We start from the raw sequence: 21,746 nt of genomic DNA, 5'->3' as shown, positions 1-21,746 counted from the left end.
CCGACGTGTAATGACATCAGTAATAACGGTGAAGGTCGTGTAGATAAAATTGGCAAGCAACGAAAGCAAACACAACACCGTAATGGCGAACGTCATACTGCTTTTCTGAATCGGAGAGGTTACTTTCTCAAATGGTGGAGTTGTAGGGACGAAATCTAATCAAATGTAAGTGTCAAGGTAAGTTAGATATATGGACATTTCGTATTTTCTGTTCGGTTTGTTCAGACATGTTCAGGGCTCTCAACAAAGGCCCAATATTTCCAGTAACACCAAGGAAGATGTTTCCTCCTTATACGATATATAAAACATCTAGAGCTTAATTTAATGTACACGTTATATTACGTCATATTTTCCAACAGCTTCTACTACCTATCAATTCTTGTAATTCACAGGCTAAAATTCTCTGTATTGGTTTGACTGTGTAATCTCGTATCCGAATTCCAAATAGTTTTGGAGAACGTTCTGTCAAAAGATTATGTGATCGTCAATTTAAGCTTGAAATTGCTCACAGATTAGGTAAGCTTAATTTGGTGAACGGTACCATCTCCTAACTTAGTCTACTATAATACCATCACAGCTTTAGGTTTACTCCTGGTCCATGCACATACCTTATCTTGGTGAACGGTACCATCTCCTAACTTAGTCTACTATAATACTATCACTGCTTTAGGTTTACTCCTGGTCCATGTACACACCTTAACTTGGTGAACGGTACCATCTCCTAACTTAGTCTACTATAATACCAACACAGCTTTAGGTTTACTCCTGGTCCATATACATACCTTAACTTGGTGAACGGTTCCATCTCCTAACTGAGTCTACTATAATACCATCACAGCTTTAGGTTTACTCCTGGTCCATGTACATACCTTAACTTGGTGAACGGTACCATCTCCTAACTGAGTCTACTATAATACCATCACAGCTTTAGGTTTACTCCTGGTCCATATACATACTTAACTTGGTGAACGGTACCATCTCCTAACTGAGTCTACTATAATACCATCACAACTTTAGGTTTACTCCTGGTCCATATACATACCTTAACTTGGTGAACGGTACCATCTCCTAACTGAGTCTACTATAATACCAACACAGCTTTAGGTTTACTCCTGGTCCATGTACACACCTTAACTTGGTGAACGGTACCATCTCCTAACTGAGTCTACTATAATACCAACACAGCTTTAGGTTTACTCCTGGTCCATGTACATACCTTAACTTGGTGAACGGTACCATCTCCTAACTGAGTCTACTATAATACCAACACAGCTTTAGGTTTACTCCTGGTCCATGTACATACCTTAACTTGGTGAACGGTACCATCTCCTAACTGAGTCTACTATAATACCATCACAGCTTTAGGTTTACTCCTGGTCCATGTACATACCTTAACTTGGTGAACGGTACCATCTCCTAACTGAGTCTACTATAATACCATCACAGCTTTAGGTTTACTCCTGGTCCATGTACATACCTTAACTTGGTGAACGGTACCATCTCCTAACTGAGTCTACTATAATACCAACACAGCTTTAGGTTTACTCCTGGTCCATATACATACCTTAACTTGGTGAACGGTACCATCTCCTAACTGAGTCTACTATAATACCATCACAACTTTAGGTTTACTCCTGGTCCATGTACATACCTTAACTTGGTGAACGGTACCATCTCCTAACTGAGTCTACTATAATACCAACACAGCTTTAGGTTTACTCCTGGTCCATATACATACCTTAGCATGGTGAACGGTACCATCTCCTAACTTAGTCTACTATAATACCATCACAGCTTTAGGTTTACTCCTGGTCCATATACATACCTTAACTTGGTGAACGGTACCATCTCCTAACTGAGTCTACTATAATACCATCACAGCTTTAGGTTTACTCCTGGTCCATATACATACCTTAACTTGGTGAACGGTACCATCTCCTAACTGAGTCTACTATAATACCAACACAGCTTTAGGTTTACTCCTGGTTCATGTACACACCTTAACTTGGTGAACGGTACCATCTCCTAACTGAGTCTACTATAATACCATCACAACTTTAGGTTTACTCCTGGTCCATGTACATACCTTAACATGGTGAACGGTACCATCTCCTAACTGAGTCTACTATAATACCATCACAACTTTAGGTTTACTCCTGGTCCATGTACATACCTTAACTTGGTGAACGGTACCATCTCCTAACTGAGTCTACTATAATACCATCACAACTTTAGGTTTACTCCTGGTCCATGTACATACCTTAACTTGGTGAACGGTACCATCTCCTAACTGAGTCTACTATAATACCATCACAACTTTAGGTTTACTCCTGGTCGGTGTACATACATTAACTTGGTGAACGGTACCATCTCCTAACTGAGTCTACTATAATACCATCACAACTTTAGGTTTACTCCTGGTCCATGTACATACCTTAACTTGGTGAACGGTACCATCTCCTAACTGAGTCTACTATAATACCATCACAGCTTTAGGTTTACTCCTGGTCCATATACATACCTTAACTTGGTGAACGGTACCATCTCCTAACTGAGTCTACTATAATACCATCACAGCTTTAGGTTTACTCCTGGTCCATATACATACCTTAACTTGGTGAACGGTACCATCTCCTAACTGAGTCTACTATAATACCAACACAGCTTTAGGTTTACTCCTGGTCCATATACATACCTTAACTTGGTGAACGGTACCATCTCCTAACTGAGTCTACTATAATACCATCACAGCTTTAGGTTTACTCCTGGTCCATATACATACCTTAACTTGGTGAACGGTACCATCTCCTAACTGAGTCTACTATAATACCATCACAGCTTTAGGTTTACTCCTGGTCCATATACATACGTTAACTTGGTGAACGGTTCCATCTCCTAACTGAGTCTACTATAATACCAACACAGCTTTAGGTTTACTCCTATAATACCAACACAGCTTTAGGTTTACTACTGGTCGATATACATACCTTAAATTGCTATTGTCTCCCCTGTATATCGTTCAATATTGTAACGGGTACGAACTCAGAGATCTTGACACAAACAGTCCATTTACACACATCAATCGTGTAGTGAAAAGAACCCAAGACTACAGTGTATGTATGATAATACGGGAAGTACATGTCAAAATTACTTTGTTCTAGTTTAAAATCAAAACTTTGTCTGTTTTATCAATATTCACTCACGACTATAAACATTAGAAGAATATTAATAAAACCTTTAGAATTTATTCTACATACATGATTTATTTGTCCAAAGGGAGGTAATTATTTTTTCCATTATAATTTTTCCATGGTTTATGCTGAGCGAATCACCAGTCTTCTTTACGTTGTTATATATATATATATATAATTTATATATATATACATAAAAAGAAAACACAATTATAAAAGTTTTTTCCTCCCTAGCGCTTGCTCATGCCGGTCTTCAGGGGTTTGAATTCTTTTATTTGTAAAACATGACGTCATAGTACAATGATAAACCAGTACAATTACTTTGCTACAAAATGTTGAAATGCAATAATAATGATATTAATAGTAATAGAATAATAATAAGGTTTTTTTTTCAAATGTGCGTAACATTACATATAATAACAGTCTCTCAAAGGTGATTCATTACAGAAAATAGTGATATGAACCAGTTTGCCTTACCTCTGAACATATTCTGAAATGCATTCAAGCGTCCAGAATGGGATTTCGGATCGTTCAAACCACAGATCACTTGATTAGTCAGTCCAAGTAAAGCATTCCAACTGTCAAATATTTATTGAACTTCAACAACCGCAAATGTTTTAACAAAAGCTATCATAGCTCCAAATATAACACAACTTCTAAACATTACTATTCCAGTTCATACTATTAACAATGAATGCTAGACGTGGGATGCCCGTCTCCGGATTGGCTCTCTCTCCCCCACCTTTCTATATATATATATATATATATATAGCCACGTTTCAAGGACCGTTTTACGAAGCTGTCAAATTCTAGCGTTACCATGTGTTTCCATGGTTATGTGATAATGAGTGACTTAAAAAGAGATTTTTAATATACTAGGAAAACAAGACCCTGGCAACCAACAGTATTTATATTTATATAGGATCTTACATGAATGTTCATGCTCGGCAAGCCTCGGGGTTTTACGACATTTTGTGACCCTTCGGAATATTCTACCCAAGGGTCACAAAATGTTGTAAAACCCATGCATGCCGATGGTAGAATATCCTTATCCTGCATATCCACATATGAATAAGTATTATTCTCTCATACCTCGACGTTTTATCAAAATTTTATCAGTATGATATCCCACCATTTTGAAATAAATTCGAAAAAAAACCTTTACTGCAAGACAATTCTCTTTATATGAAAATTGGGTGATATTTAGTCTTATTCTGACAGCAATTTCTTCATTCTGAAGCTAAATGTCTATATTCATACCCAAATTATATAATTCTTTATTATTTTGTGTATTTGATAATTAAAATAACTGAAACATGTTAGGATTTCTGACATAATAAAATTTTATTAATTTTGATCTTAAATCTTCATACACATTACATTCATAACGAAATGGAATTCATACTCAGTATCATCATTACAAAATGAACATGCTCTCTGAGTTCTAGGTATATTTCTGTATCTTTCCCTCTCTGTATTCCAATCATGAGCAGATAACCGAAATTTGGATATGTAGACTGAATATACAAAGAAAATAGTGCTCGCACATTACAATATTTGATACACACAATATTTTACAGCAATGTGTGAATTGGATGTTTGAAATACTCATTCTGTGAACACATACCTGCAGCATTTGCTCATATTAGCCAGAAGGAAAACGTAAACATACACATGTGCGCTTACTCTAGTTACCTGGCTCACCACGTGGAGGTCGTATCGAACGTCAGTCACGTGATACGATTCGGAATCCGACAAAACCCCAAGTCACCAAACATGGCGGTGACTGAAGGCGATTTATTCAAAACAATGTATGATCCCTAGATTTCGGCTCTCTTATAGGCTGACATATGGTTTTGGGGAGCTAAATCATCAAGTTACATGTCAATGTTCAACTATCAAATGTTTAAGTGACATAGCGTTACAGTGAAATTAGCATGCAATATAACTTTAAATAAGGTTAGCAAAAGTAAGTTGTTTTAAGATTGCTGTATAAACTACCTTTACCTGAATCATTTATCAAACGTATACAGTTCTGTCTAAAAAGGTCTTCTAACTTGCGCTTAAATAGATCAGAATCAGATTATAGCCCAGACCACAACGGTTTAAGTCCAGTTCCAATTGTAAAATCCAACTATGATTGTTTTCATTCCTTTAAAGTACTAATGTAGGTAAGTCTCATACAGTAATTAAATATTGTAATTTCCCTGATAATAGTCAAAGATAAAGACACTCTCCCAACTCTCAATATACACCATAGCATTAGTAGTGTTTTACTCCACACCAAGTATTATTTTAAGAAGCTGACGTGTATCTTTTCAATGTCAGGAGTTTATGTACACCAATGACAAGACAGACAAAGGGTATGTGTTAAACCTAGGTCAGAGATCCAACAAAGCCATTTGACTCTGTTCAGAATTTAAGTTGTTTGCTCAAACAATGTTAGGCTAACATTATCGTTCTTATTAAATTGTAAATAAGACCTACCGTATCTTTCAAAGGCAGACGGAGAGTTCCGTTACACGAACAACAACTCTTGCTTAACGTATGAGGGACTGCGCATGGGGGGAACATTATTTTTGAACATGACCAAGCTGAAAATTTACCCTGTTGTTTACGCCACTCCCCAATAACTCCGACCAGACTTTGATATTATGTCACATCCTATTTTCCTAACATCCGAGTATCTCTAAAAAAATGCTTATCGGCAAAATTAACATTCCTCTTTTTAAAAATAAAATCATTTTTAATCATTGCATATCGATTCCTTAAAACAGTAGAAGACTGATTTTTGACGCACTTTTCATTTATTACAGCTATGTTTGAAAAAATACGAACATGTTTTGAGACGATCCTTATAAGCAAGGCTATTTGTTATAACCAATGTTTATCATGATATTCTGTGATGGTTACACTTGATTCACATCTTAATTACTCAGGTTTGTATGAATTACAATGATAATATTCCATCTTAGTTATACATAAACAAACGCCTAATTCCATTAAGGTTATTATTTCACCCTGCTTTCAGAAGCTGATCCTCATTAAGAATGGCAGAAACCCGAGTAGTCCAGGTGCCAACCAGAAAACCCAAAAATATAGTCGCATAGAATGTTTTTGCTGATCATGTTGCAGTAGGATGTGCTTAATCATAATCCGAATGATGCCACCTCGGCATCTTTGGGGAATTGAAAATATTCAAGATGGCTGCCATGAACATTCCACAAAAACGGTATTGATAAAATAAATTAGAGTTTAACTGTAACGTAATTGCAAAAGATAAGTTGTCTTTCTTAATTTTGCAAGACAGATACATATTCTTTGATAGAAAATAACAATTCGATAAAAACTAATTTATTCAATAACTCTCAATGAAAATTCCACATTTATCCTTGGGTAAAACTGTTTATAGAAAGGAAACCACAAACCTTACCTAGCGGTATACACTTTCGTGAAAACATTACTGAACAGCCATGCAAAGAGTATTAACACGATCAAAGTGTCGATGAAAAGACTAGGATTGACAAGGCCTCTGCAGAATGCGTGAACCGATAATGAAGTGCAGGGAAAAGAGAAAACTGAAAAGAGAACTGAAAAAACGGGAGGAGATGTGCGGAATTGAGAATAAGACAGTATGAAACAAACATACGACAAAACAGACACGGACAGTGTGGCTGATAAATGTTATCATGGAATGTTCAAGTTGCTTTACTGTCCACTGGCTGATAGTAGTCATTTCTGACCAGTCATACATCTGGCTAATATCTGAAGATGGACAGGAGTTGGATAAGTTCCAGACACAATGGATTCCACAAGCCTTATGTGTTTTGGATGCAGACACTATAGCTGTCACGTCAGGTTACCAAAGCTTACAAATCGTCGGGGTGCAGGCCAACAAACTCAGACAGTTGCACTTGATACAGACTTCAATACGTTGCTATGGTATTACCAATGTAAACGAACAGTTCATGGTTTCCACTCCAGAGGATATATATATGATGGGCAGAGACGGCCAGGCTCTCAAAGTACACTCGTTAGGGAAACCTTGCCACAGATTAGTGTATGATCCACTGTATGAACAGGCGTTCGCCATTTTGTCAAATCAACAGAATGATGAGTATGATGATGACAGCGATGATGATATGGAAATGGTTGCATACGGCTCGTCCAATGTCTCTGCGATTTCTACAGAAGTGGTCAGTTTGATGGAACAACCCGTTCACATTCAGTGTAATCAGATTTCCCATAAAAGATCACAGCCAGAGGAAACGAAACATGATACAAAGGCCATTTGAACGAAGGAGTTGTCAAAAAAAGCGACGGGAAGTTCGAGTGACTGTCGATCGCGGAGGGGGAACGTATATATATGTGATCAAGTGTCCAACAACCGTGTCCAGTTATCGGCGAATGGGTTCAAAGGTCTAGAAAACTTTCTGAGCTCAGAAGGATGGTTTAAACAGCCCATATGCCATATCAGATGGGATGACCAAATCGTGGTGATAGCTTATCACCTACAGCAAAAAGAAAGTAAATTCAGATGGTATCGGGCTTAATTAAAGCATTACTTCAGACCCTACTTGAAAAAGGTGTGATGAAGTATCTAGCTGTAAAAGATGATAGATGGCGGTCTGTGTAATGATACAAAGAAAACACTACATCTGCTGTATTCGTAGTCATTAGTAAACGAATTGTGACGTCATAATTTTGTGGGCCAAACGTCACGTCCGTTGTCTCCGAAACGTTAAAACCAAGTACGTCTCATTAAACACATCACCCGGCGATAATCAACTATACTACCGTAAGGATCTCATATGGACTCTTGTATGTGTGCAAAATACAGGATATTGATATCATCATAAACCAAAATATCTATCGACTGATATTTCTTTAAACACTTTCCTTAATCAATTGAAAATTAAGGTAGTCTATAGCGCTTTGGTCGTATGTATTATTATCGATTTATAGTTCAATATAAAGGTATCTACCTCAACCAAAACGACTCTTATAGTTGTTAAAAATGATAACTTTTATACAGAGCATGAAAATTGTTTGTTGAGTTTCAAGAGTTCATTCACAATTCTGCTAATACTATAGGTATCATCACATTCATAACGCCAATTTCACAATAAAATAAATTGAAATGTTAATTTCAATAACGCGGGTTCGTCTTATTGTTTTCACTTGGTTATCCCCCGCTTATTACCCACCCACTATTTAGACTACTGCACCGTGACAAATTGATGTTAACATCAGGTTGTTTGCATTTGTCTAGTGTTGAAATCGTCATTCTATATATAATTAGGCCCATAGATGTATATGACGTTGTAATTTGGTAATAATATAACTTTTATTTTCTCTTTCGTAAAAAGTAGTGGGCACTTTGATATTATCATATATTTGTATCCTGGCTAGATTACTGATTGAAACTACTTTTGATATCATCACATATTGTCTTACTAGTTACTGGTTGAAACTCTTTTGATATGTAATATAGGATGAAAACACAGTAATAAATGGTAGTTTATGTCACACGATTAATAGAAAATGCGAGCGCCCGATAGGGCCGAGCATTGTTTCATTATCTTGACTTAGCTTACCTAGTTTGAGGTGTTTGTCTTACTTAAAGACTTGGCACTCTGATGTAATACAATATGGCTAACTAATCTACACGCTATTGTGTAACTAATCTACAGCTACCAGGTAAGGCACACATCAATTCTAAATTCTCATTTTTCCTCATCTTAAAAATGACATTGATTCACTAGCACAAACATCTTTTCTTTAACACCAAACCATAAACAAAATTTCATTTCGTAACTTTTTTTTTGTCAGCACTGTAATATGCTATATTATTGTCTACTCTGGTCGTGCATGCATTGCATGAATTTTTCATGAAAATTCCATACCAATGTTAATTAAACAGAGAATTTTTTTTGTGAGTTTGAGTTCTTCTCGTTCATTCTGAGTGGAGCAGTACAAGAGGGAAACATGGCGAGCCAGTAACAGATCAGATCTATACCGAAGTGTGTTCAAACTATCCTAAATAACATTGGATTATCAAATTTACAAAAACATAGTTTATTTTGTGATATGTTTAATTTAACTGTTCTTTATGTCAGAGGCAGGACCTTTGCACTTTGTCATATATAATTGTCGGACAATATCCACAAGGATATGGGACGGATTGCCATTGGAAAACGTATTAATTTATGAATATTACAGCTCTACGATTATGAAACGAATTGAATATGATTGCGTCCTAAAACATATGTATCAAGATTTAGTGGGATTCTAAAGGAAACTACATTGAAATTCAGTTGCTTGAAACACGGCAAAGTGATGTAAAAGAAAGCATTCTTAAACGAAAAAGTAAATTTCAAAATTTGCTTCAGTAGTCTTTGTGTGATTCGTTGGATAAGGAATTATACCGAAAATTTATTCATATTTGGGAAAGTGGATTTATGTGTTACGTGTTTGTATATTCACAGAACATGAAGCAATTAACAGTGATATTATTGGGCTAATTACCGAAAGCATTCATTCAATTTTTTCAAGAAAGAAAGAACATCATATCTATCTAAAATTAAAACATCAATGTAGGAATGCCATGATGCTGTCGAAATACTAAAGAGTCTTGCTTTTCAACACAAGAGTAATTTTATTCGTTGTGGTTGATGTGATTGAATTTATGCCGATGGGTCCACGAATCAATATAGAAAACATGAAAATATGTAATGAATATGTATTACTGTAAAAGTTCTTACTACTACATTTTGTTATATTTGATTTACATTTATTTGTTATTTATCATGTCCAATTTTACAATGCTGCATGTAGTGGTCACTCTCTTACCTTTTTCATTGTAACATTAGTATAACTGGAACTGTAGATTAGTTGAAAACTAATCTACAGCCTACAGGTCAATAAGAATGTTCCAGTGAAAGGTGTACTAATTCTTACTGAGGGCTAAACTAGTACTTGTAACAATAGTATTAAATAATAGCCCTGGGGAACAGAGCAAGTTGCGACAGCATTGCCACTTAATTTTAATATTATTATTTGGTTTCTAGATTGTCGTGGAAACCCCATTTTCTGATATTCCTTAATAGTGGATGTATACATCATTCCAAATAATAAAAATTTGTTTTATAGTGGTGGTCGCTGCTTCAAATAATAAAGTATATGATGTGCGAATCACCAGTCTTTACGGTTGTCATTTATATATTTATTTATATATATACAACGTTTCTACAGCGCGAAGATAACGACAAGTAAAATGGTTTGACGAATTCCAAGAACTGACTACGCGACTTTTCAAAAACGATACGAGTAGATATTATTCAAGGTAAGTATGTGTGTGTGTTGTTACAAATACACGGAAGTTGCTGAGTTTTTAGGGGGAATAAAAGGTGTGTAAGTCAGGATTTATATAGTGGAATGATTTTATATATGAAAAATTTTCATTAATCGGGTACTCCAAGTTTAATTCCTATCCTGAATCCAAGATTGACACATGTGGAAACAGGTGATTTTCCGTCATTTCATTGGACAGAAACAATTCTTGTTCAATTACATTTAGTTTCTAGGTTTTTTCTACTCATCAGATATTAAGTCCCTGTGTCGTATGACTTTCCATATTATAATTCAAATTGTCTAACAATAAGACAGACAACTGGCTGTACATGTGTTACAAATACTCGTAGTTACAGGTACAGCGTTAGTGCTGTTTACTAATATGTAAATTAAAAACGGGGATCCTCGGTTAAACTGAAATACGTCCCTAGTCTATTATCGATAAGAAGACTCATTGTGCATTGCAATTTATATTGTACATTAATGAATACGTTATAATAAGTGACGTCAAATAATTAAGGTGATAGGTCGTTTCTAATGTGGGACAAGGGAAACGACCGCCATAATGGGCAAAGGTTGGTATAATAGTAAAAACACACCTCGAATTAACCGATGTATCAAATAGAGGACGAATTTTTGATCCAGGTGGAAATGCTTTAAACGCAACGTCTTTCATCCAAACGCTTTTTAATATATGGTAATTTACTTTTCAGATAACATAGACCATCCAAATAGATGGTCTTATCAACAGAGAAAGTTAATGGTGATACATTGTCCTTTGGACTAATGGTCGACTGTTTGTGGCTAACCAAGCTCGGACACTGTGACAGGCCTATAAAATCTAACTGATATATGTTCTCTAAGTTCACATTAATCATTTTGTTTAATGGTTATATAAACATTCAGTGAATGAGATCGATAAAGGCAGGTGTTAACAGTTAAGTCTAGTTACATTCAGCCTAATATCACGAAAGTAAAAAATAATTTAAACTGGCTATTACACGAAAGGGTCTTTAGAAATTTACACTTGTACAATGAACAGTATTTCAATGTTGTGGACTTTGTGTACACCTAGATAAACCAGTACAATTACTTTTGCTACATAATGTTGGAAAAACATTAAACAATGATATTAATAGTCGAACTTACATTTTATATAAGTAAGGATAATAAATTAAAAATACTGTAAGACGGTACTTTCATTAATTCCAATTGTTCTGAAATCTGAACGATTTTGTTTAAGTGTTCCAAGCATAAATCTAATGTAGTGTAACACTAGCTATTACTTTTGAGAGAACAATTGGTACTTTTTTGTGTCCAATTTTTCCCTGATGCCAAATTATTCACCGTTGCAATACTTGGAAGGTCTTTATCAACAAAACGGTGTTTATTCCCGTTGGAAAAACAAGGCGTTCATGAGCCCTTCGCGGGGTTAAGTACTTCTCACCTTTAACGAATTTAAAGTTTAGAAAAGAACGCGGAACGCATTATCAAGAAACGCAATGCCATTTTCAGCTACTAATCATCGACATTAGTCAGGAACAAGAACTTCGCATAACGGTTAATATGAATTTCCTGTAATTAGATAGCCATGGGATAAATTGTACGGTTTATCTTGTCTGTAAATAAATGTTTTATTTCGTTTCGCTTTGATTCCAAGTTTTCTATAATTGTTGACTTTATCCCGAAACATTAATATGATCGTCAACTCTTGAGTAGAGAAAGTTGAATTGAAAACGGCAGTCACGTCCCGCAAAACATGTGGAAGTCAAAATCACCGGAGATGACGTTCCCTTTACCATGATTTCCCCTCGAGTCAGTAAAAAAGGGCAGTACCCACTATTTCGGTTTACTGAATGCATCATTTTCTTGATCACTCAAAAGAAAGAGTTTCGCTTTGAGCGTAATCGTGTAATTAATCGTTATTCGTTTTGATTACTATCTTATGTGTGATATAATTGATAAATAGTTTGCAGGATAAAACAGATATACACACGGTCAATATACTTACCAATATCTATTTTTTATATTGGTTGTCCGACAGGGTATATACACGAGCTTGATGCTCCGGCACAAGAACTCATCGTAATCATCATCGCACATAAACGATAGCAGCGCATCGATAATAATATTATAGGCCCAAAATATAACGCTTCCAAGGTTGGCACATAATTGCAGGTACATTCATGATTTACATAAACAAGAAATATAGTTTATTCATTTATTTACATCTAGCACTAATTATAATTTGCACATTCCATGACACTCGCCTGCTAGCGAGTCGTCATTGGCCTAATCAGACTACCCCGGATGCTCACGATCACGTTGGTCTCTATACTTATGTAACTTTTCATGGGATATTAAATCTAGATATGTCTGTTTTCGACAGTTAAATTTCTATGAACATGTGTAAAACAAGCAGTCTCAACTGCTATTCCGAGACCGTAAAAATGCAATCTTGGTCATCTCAGCCAAAACACAGAGGCATGCAAATTATGACAGAAACGTTTCCTAGTAATTTGATACGTATGTCATTTAAAAGTATTGGAAAACCTTTTGATATGCACGTGTACATGTATATACATGACGTTTCAAGTGGCTGCCCGTATTATTTTTTGTGAAAAAGAATTATACCTATATGTTATAAAACTCGGTTAGCATTTTTTATTGTCATTATTGTTATAGACATGCACTGTATGTGATATTTAAAACGAAAACACATATTTTACCTAAGAAAGCCAATGATATATATATATGTTGTAAGTATAGGTTAGCTTGTAATAGAATAATAATAATAAATGATTTTCTAAGGTTTTTTTTTTCAAACGTGCGTAACATTACATATAATACCATTCTCTCGAAGATGATTCATTACAGAAAATAGTGATATTTGAACCAGTTTTTCCTTACCTCTGAACATATTCTGAAATGCATTCAAGCGTCCAGAATGGGATTTCGGATCGTTTTCAAACCACAGATCACTTGATTAGTCAGTCCAAGTAAAGCATTCCAAATGTTAAATATTTAGTGAACTTCAACAACCGCTAATGTTTTAACAAAAGCTACTAATAGCTCCAAATATAACACAACTTCTAAACATTACTATTCCAGTTCATACAATTAACAATGCATGCGTGACGTGGGATGCCCGTCTCTCTCCCCCACCTTTCTATATATATAGCCAATGTTTCATGGACCGTTTACGAAGCTGCCAAATTCTAGCGTTATCATGTGTTTCCATGGTTATGTGATATTGAGTGACTTAAAAAGAGATTTTAAATATTTAGGTCCACAGGCCTAGGTGTATGCTAGAACAACAAGACCCTGGCACGAATTTCTAACCAACAGTATTTATATATATATATAGGATCTTACATGAAAGTTCATTTCATATGAGATTTTAAGTAACGAGTCTAAGAAGTTTTCATTTTTGAGACTTGGCGAGCAAAAATTACATTCATAACGAAATGGAATTCATACTCAGTTATCATCATTACAAAATGAACATGCTCTCCGAGTTCTTGGTATATTCCTGTATCTTCCCCTCTCTATATTCAAATTATGAGCAGATAACCGAAATTTAGATATGTAGACTGAATATACAAAGAAAATTATATAATGCTCGCACATTACAATATTTGATACACACAATATTTTACGGCAATGTGTGAATTGACTGTTTCAAATACTCATTCTGTGAACACATACCAGCATCATTTGCTCATATTAGCCAGAAGGAAAACGTAAACATACACAAGTTACCTGGCTCACCACGTGGAGGTCGTATCGAACGTCAGTCACGTGATACGATTCGGAATCCGACAAAAAACCCCAAGTCACTGAACATGGCGGTGATTGAAGGCGCTACAATTTAAAGGGACAATTCACTCAGGTTAATTCTTTTACATAAGCAAGAAGCAAAATATGGCATAAATGTATTGTTCTACATTTCTTATGAAACATATAACATAAAATAGTGACAAATTCCACGTCATTGTTTAGTATTTTAATTAATATCGTTGAAATATCAAATCGTTGATCAATAGGATTAAGCAGGTACAATATGGACACTGTACTCATACCCGAGCCAAAGCCATGCACGTTAAACAAATAAACTACATAACCACTGAGAAGGTGATAAAATGACTTTTAGACAAGACAATTCACCTAATAAGGTAAACACACTACTCTCAGAGCGATTTGAGCAGTTCTAGACAAAAGTTGCATTACTCTATGAGCAAGGCACAGGGTTCGGCATACAAGAAGTTCGACCGAAATGTGTAATGGCGGACAGCGAGCGAGTTTGAACATCTACACACATGTCACAACCATAGGCTTTTCAGGCATATCTCAGTAAAACCGATTGATCAAATTTCCATTAGAACTGGATTTGTCCCGATATATGTAGAAATTTTAATGTTCTCTTAGACTGAATTGTCCCTTTAAAACAAAGAATGTATGATCCCCAGATTTCGGCTCTCTTATAGGCCGACATATGCTTTTGGGGATCTAAATCATCAAGTTACATGTCAATGTTCAACTATCAAATGTTTAAGTGACATATCGTTACAGTGAAATTTGCATGCAATATAACTTTAAATAAGGTTAGCAAAAGTAAGTTGTTTTAAGATTGCTGTATAAACTACATTTACCTGAGTCATTTATCAAACGTATACAGTTCTGTCTAAAAGGTCTTCTAACTTGCGCTTAAATAGATCAGAATCAGACCTCAACGGCTTAAGTCCAGTTCCAATTGTAAAATCCAATTATGATTGTTTTCATTCCTTTAAAATACTAATGTAGGTAAGTCTCATACAGTAATTAAATATTGTAATTTCCCTGATAATAGTCAAAGATAAAGACACTCTCCCAACTCTCAATATACACCATAGCATTAGTAGTGTTTTACTCCACACCAAGTATTATTTTAAGACGCTGACGTGTATCTTTTCAATGTCAGGAGTTTATATACACCAATGACAAGACAGAAAAAGGGTATGTGTTAAACATAGGTCAGAGATCCAACAAAGCCATTTGACTCTGTTCTAAGATATGGTTTTGAGTCTTAAAAATCCGTTTTAGTTTTAACATCAACCCCAGATAATTGAATTCATTTGTAACCTCAATTTGCTCATTATTGTTATACCATTTTCTCGTTATTTTTTAATATTTTCATCATTTCTTAAATGGTTCGAATCTCTAATAGAGTGCAATTATCAATAATAAAATTCATTTTGAAGTCATTGACAAGCAATGTAAATAGAATCAGAGACAATATTTCACCTTGAATCAATCCACATCTGACCTTGTAGAAATCTGAAATAACATTGCATTTTACACTTTACATTTATTATACCGAAAAAAACCTTTTTCACGCGCTAGAATACATGTCTAACGTAATGGCTAAAATTTAAGTTGTTTGCTCAAACAATGTTAGGCTAACATTATAGTTTTTGTTAAATTGTAAATTAGACCTACCGTATCTTACAGCCCAAATAAACTCCATTTAGTATGTAATATCATATAAACATTACATCGAGTGTAATTGTGTTATCTGTATCTTTTATCATCAGAATATTACTAATTTCGTCGGTCAAAGGCAGACGAAGAGTTCCGTTACACGAACAACAACTCTTGCTTAACGTATGAGGGACTGCGCATGGGGGAAACATTATTTTTGAACATGACCAAGCTGAAAATTTACCCTGTTTACGCCACTCCCCAATAAGTCCGACCAGACTTTGATATCATGTCACATCCTATTTTCCTAACATCCGGGTATCTCTCTCAAAACAAAATGCTTATCGGAAAAATTAACATTCATCTTTTTTAAAAAATAAAACAATTCCGTTGTTCACAATTTCTTGAGATCATAGATTCAACGCTTCATACAAAACGTTCAGATAGTTTAATTTTTCAAATATCTTTCAATTGATAAAATGTTTTTCATAAATCGGCTAATTAAATGATTTTTTTTTTAATGAAAAAACGATATTACAACTCATTAAATACTGTAGGAAGGCCACGTTTTCAGAATCACACAAACATTGGTAGTTTCTTTTAATCATTGCATAGCGATTCCTTAAAACAGTAGAAGTCTAATTTTTGACGCAGTTTTCATTTATTACAGCTATTTTTGACAAAAAACGAACATGTTTTGAAACGAACCTTATAAGCAAGGCTATTGGTTCTGACCAAGGTATATCATGATATTCTGTGATGGTTACACCTGATTCACATCTTAATTACTCATGTTTGTATGAATTACAATGAACCATCTTAGCTATACATGTTCCATTAATGTTATTATTTCACCCTGCTTTCAGAAGCTGATCTTCATTAGGAATGGCAGAGTCCCGAGCTTTCTCGTCTGGAGATGATTCTTCGCTTGGTCGTCTACTACAATGTCCGATATGTTTAGGACAGTTCCGACAACCCAAGTCTCTTCCCTGTTTACATTCCTTCTGTGAGGAATGTCTCGGTACCTACATCACACAGCACCTATCCGGAGATACGGCGGCTGGGAAGACATTCCCTTGTCCGGTATGTAGGAGGGAAACAGCGTCTCATAATCCGGATGTGGGAAAAGAGATGTGGGCCCAGCAGTTCCCAACCAACAACCACGTGAAGAAATTAATCGATCTCCAGTCCACCACAGGGACTAGGAATCCTTTATGCGGGCCATGTCAAACAACCAAGAATGTTCAGAAGAAAGCAGATGTATGGTGTAGCGCTACCAACACGTTCTTTTGTGATGACTGTAAATCAAATTTTCATGACGTCATCCACAAAGTCTGTGAAATCGTAGCTGTTAGCGAGGACAGCGTGACCTTGGCCCAGAAACAACCTTCACACATGGTGTGTGACACACACAAGGAGAGGATGGACTGTTTCTGTGAGGACCACAAGTTTATAGGGTGTAACAAGTGTATCATCACAGAACATCGACGATGTGACTCGGTAACAACTACAAAGGAGTATTTCAATAAACAGAAAAACAACTCCAACATACAAAGTATGGACAAGTCACTTGTGGAGGCAGCCAATAGTATGGATCTGATGGTTAAATCTTTCATTGACAAAGAACAAGACATGCAGAGATGTAAACAAGTCGAATTGGACAGTCTTATCATATTACGAGACAGACTAAACGCGTATCTCGATAAAAGACAAATGGAATTAACACAAGAACTGAATTCATCCTACAAAACAGAATCAGAAAAGGTTGACTTGTCGAAACAGAGATGTAATCGGCTGAGGACGGCAATGTTGGGTACAAAAGAGGCCTTACAAATGGCGGTCAAGCTTGAGGATGACGTGGATACCATTAGACTACTTCTCAGATGTCAGACAGAGACGGGCGCCTGTAGAGAACTACTGGAAGATTACTCAAGATCTCTCACGTCTGTACATATCAAACACGATATAGGCAGTGACCTCCATACTCTCAATGAAAATTCACATTTATCCTTGGGTAAAACTGTTATAGAAAGGAAACCACAAACCTTACCTAGCGGTATACACTTCGTGAAAACATTACTGAACAGCCATGCAAAGAGTATTAACACGATCAAATTGTCGATGAAAAGACTAGTATTGACAAGGCCTCTGCAGAAGCGTGAACCGATAATGAAGTGCAGGGAAAAGAGAAAACTGAAAAGAGAACTGAAAAAACGGGGGAGATGTGCGGAATTGAGAATAAGACAGTATGAAACAACATACGACAAAACAGACACGGACAGTGTGGCTGATAAATGTTATCATGGTGTTCAAGTTGCTTTACTGTCCACTGGGCTGATAGTAGTCTTTTCTGACCAGTCATACATCTGGCTAATATCTGAAGATGGACAGGAGTTGGATAAGTTCCAGACACAATGGATTCCACAAGCCTTATGTGTTTTGGATGCAGACACTATAGCTGTCACGTCAGGTTACCAAAGCTTACAAATCGTCGGGGTGCAGGCCAACAAACTCAGACAGTTGCACTTGATACAGACTTCAATACGTTGCTATGGTATTACCAATGTAAACGAACAGTTCATGGTTTCCACTCCAGAGGATATATATATGATGGGCAGAGACGGCCAGGCTCTCAAAGTACACTCGTTAGGGAAACCTTGCCACAGATTAGTGTATGATCCACTGTATGAACAGGCGTTCGCCATTTTGTCAAATCAACAGAATGATGAGTATGATGATGACAGCGATGATGATATGGAAATGGTTGCATACGGCTCGTCCAATGTCTCTGCGATTTCTACAGAAGTGGTCAGTTTGATGGAACAACCCGTTCACATTCAGTGTAATCAGATTTCCCCAAAAAGATCACCAGCCAGAGGAACGAAACTGATACAAAAGGCCATTCTGAACGAAGGAGTTGTCAAAAATGCGACGGGAGTGACTGTCGATCGCGAGGGGAACGTATATATATGTGATCAAGTGTCCAACAACGTGGTCCAGTTATCGGCAGATGGGTCAAAGGTCAGAAAACTTCTGACGTCAGAGGATGGTATAAACAGCCCAACTGCCATATCAATGTATGGAGACAAACTCGTGGTGACTAGCTTATCACCACAGCAACAAGAAGTAATTCACGTGTTTCGGCTCAATTAAAAGCATTACCTTCAGACCTACTTGAAAGGTGTGAAAGTATTGCTGTAAAGTGATAGATGGCGGTCAGTGTAATGATACCAAAGAATACACTACATCTGCTGTATTTCGTAGTAACGATTGTGACGTCATTATTTTGTGGGCAAACGTCACGTCGTTGTCTCCGAAAAGTAAAACAAGTACGCTCATAAACACATACCGGCATAATCAATACCTACCGTAAGGACAAATGACTTTGTAATGTGCAAATACAGAATTGATATCATAAACCAAACATATCTATGACAGAATTTCTTTAAAAACTTTCCTCAATCATTGAAAATTAAGGTAGTTATAGCGATTGGTGTATGTATTATTTCGATTTATATTCATTTAAAGGTATCTACCTCAACCAAAACGACTCTAAGTTGTAAAAATGTAACTTTTAACGAGCATGAAAATTTTGTTGAGTTTCAAGAGTTATTCACATTCTGCTAATACTATAGGTATCATCACTTTCATAACAATTTCAAATAAATAAATGAAATGTTAATTTCCATACCGCGGGTCGTCTTATGTTTCATGGTATCCCCCGTATTACAACACTATTACTACTGCACGTGACAATTGATTTACATCAGGTTGTTTGCATTTTTCTAGTGTTGAAACGTCATCTTATATAATTAGGCCATAGATGTTATGACGTTGTAATTGGTAATAATAAACTTTTATTTTCTCTTTCGAAAACGTAGTGGGCCTTTGGTATTATCATATATTGTCTGAATTCTGTTAAAACTCTTTTGATGTAATCGCATATTGTCTGCTAGATTCTGTTAAAAGCCCCCTTTTGATATCATCACATATTGTTCGCTAGATTCTTAAAACCTCACATATTGTCTGCTAGATTCTGTTAAAACCCTTTTGATATTATCACATATTGTCTGCTAGATTCTGTTAAACCCCTTTTGATATTATCACATATTGTCTGCTAGATTCTGTCAAACCCCTTTTGATATCATCACATATTGTCTGCTAGATTCTGTTGAAACTCTTTTGATATCATCATATATTGTCTGCTAGATTCTGTTGAAACTCTTTTGATATCATCACATATTGTCTGCTAGATTCTGTTGAAACTCTTTTGATATGTATAGGAGAAACACCGAAAAATGTAGATTAGTCAAGATAATAGAAAATGCGAGGCCCGAAGGGCCGAGCATTGTTCATTATCTTGACTTAGCTACAGTTTGAGGTGTTTGTCTTACTTAAAACATGGCACTCTGATGTACAATGCTAACTATGGCTATTGTGTAACTAATCTACAGCTACAGGTAAGGCCTTCAACCATCTTTGACATTGTCAGCACAGTAATTGTTGTAATATATGTCTACTCTGGTCGTGCATGCATTGCATGAATTTTTCATGAAATTCCATACCAATGTTATTACCAGAGAATTTTTTGTGAGTTTGAGTTCTCTTCATTCTGAGTGGAGCAGTACAAGAGGCAACATGGCAGACAGTACAGATCAGATCTTTACGAAGTCAAACTATCTAAAATGATTATCAAATTTACAAAAACATAGTTTATTTTGTGATATGTTAATTTAACTGTTCTTTATGTCAGAGGCAGACCATTCACTTTGATATAACTTGTCGGAAATTCACAAGATATGGAGGATTGCCATGGAAACGTATTAATTTTGAATATACCGCTCTACGTTATGAAACGAAGAATATGATTGGTCCTAAAACATAGTATCAAGATTTAGTGGATTCTAAAGGAAACTACATTGAAATTCAGTGAAAACGGCAAAGTGATGAAAAGAAAGCTTAAAGTTTCAAATTTGTTCAGTAGGCTTTGTGTGATTCTTGGATAAGGAATTATACCGAAATTATTCAATTTGGGAAACGTGGATTTATGTGTTACGTGTATGTATATTCAAGAAATGAAGCAATTAACAGTGATATTATTGGGAAATATACCGAAAGCATTCATTCAATTTTCAAAGAAAGAAAGTACACATATCTATCTAAAATTAAAACATCATTGTAGGAATGCCTGTGCTGTCGAAATACTAAAGAGTCTTGCTTTTCAACACAAGGAGTAATTTTATTCGTTGTGGTTGATGTGATTGAATTTATGCCGATGTCCACGAATCAATATAGAAAACAGAAAATATGTAATAATATGTATTACTGAAGTTTTCTACTACATTTATGTTATATTTGATTACATTTATTTGTTATTTATCTGTCCAATTTTACAATGCTGCATGTAGTGTCACTCTCTACCTTTCATTGTACATTAGTATACCTGGAACTGTAGATTAGTTGAAACTAATCTACAGCTACAGGTAAACTAATGTACAGTGAAAGGTGTACTAATCTACAGAGATAACAAGTACTTGAACAATAGTCTAAATAAAGCACTGGGGACAACAAAAGATGACAGCATAGCCATATTTTAATATTATATATGGATTCTAGATTGTGTTGAAACCCTTTTGATATTCCTAATAGTGGATGTATACATCATACCAAATATAAAATTTGTTTTTATTGGTGTCGATGCTTCAAATAATAAAGTATATGCTGAGCGAATCACCAGTCTTC

At 35.6% G+C, this 21,746-nt stretch overlaps 3 protein-coding genes across 5 annotated transcripts in view; 2 read left to right on the top strand and 1 right to left on the bottom strand.

Annotated features, from left to right (window-relative positions):
• LOC138307995 (pseudouridine-5'-phosphatase-like) overlaps positions 1–3,864 on the bottom strand; it is a 12,071-nt gene extending 8,207 nt beyond the window's left edge. The window contains exon 1 of one of the 3 annotated variants that reach the window (XM_069248948.1): positions 3,669–3,864. In XM_069248948.1, coding sequence (XP_069105049.1) covers positions 3,669–3,678 — 10 coding nt within the window. In that variant the 5' untranslated portion in view covers positions 3,679–3,864. Of the gene's footprint in view, positions 1–695; positions 733–869; positions 926–3,668 lie in introns of those variants that run through there. The other 2 variants (XM_069248950.1, XM_069248951.1) reach the window with 2 other exon arrangements.
• LOC138307993 (transcription intermediary factor 1-beta-like) overlaps positions 65–21,746 on the top strand; it is a 38,686-nt gene continuing 17,004 nt past the window's right edge. The window contains exon 1 of the mRNA XM_069248946.1: positions 65–165. The gene's annotated coding sequence lies outside the window, so the exon portion shown is untranslated. The remainder of the gene's footprint in view (positions 166–21,746) is intronic.
• LOC138307989 (E3 ubiquitin-protein ligase TRIM33-like) lies at positions 76–21,734 on the top strand. The gene is made up of 2 exons (XM_069248939.1): positions 76–177; positions 16,871–21,734. Exon 2 carries the CDS (start codon positions 16,890–16,892, stop codon positions 19,155–19,157), a length of 2,268 nt encoding a protein of 755 aa, XP_069105040.1. The 5' UTR covers positions 76–177; positions 16,871–16,889; the 3' UTR covers positions 19,158–21,734.

Source organism: Argopecten irradians, chromosome 14 (assembly GCF_041381155.1).
Source record: "Argopecten irradians isolate NY chromosome 14, Ai_NY, whole genome shotgun sequence".
NCBI lineage: Eukaryota > Metazoa > Mollusca > Bivalvia > Pectinida > Pectinidae > Argopecten > Argopecten irradians.
The sequence above is the reverse complement of the archived record's forward strand: the minus strand, read 5'-3'. Positions and strand labels throughout refer to the sequence as shown.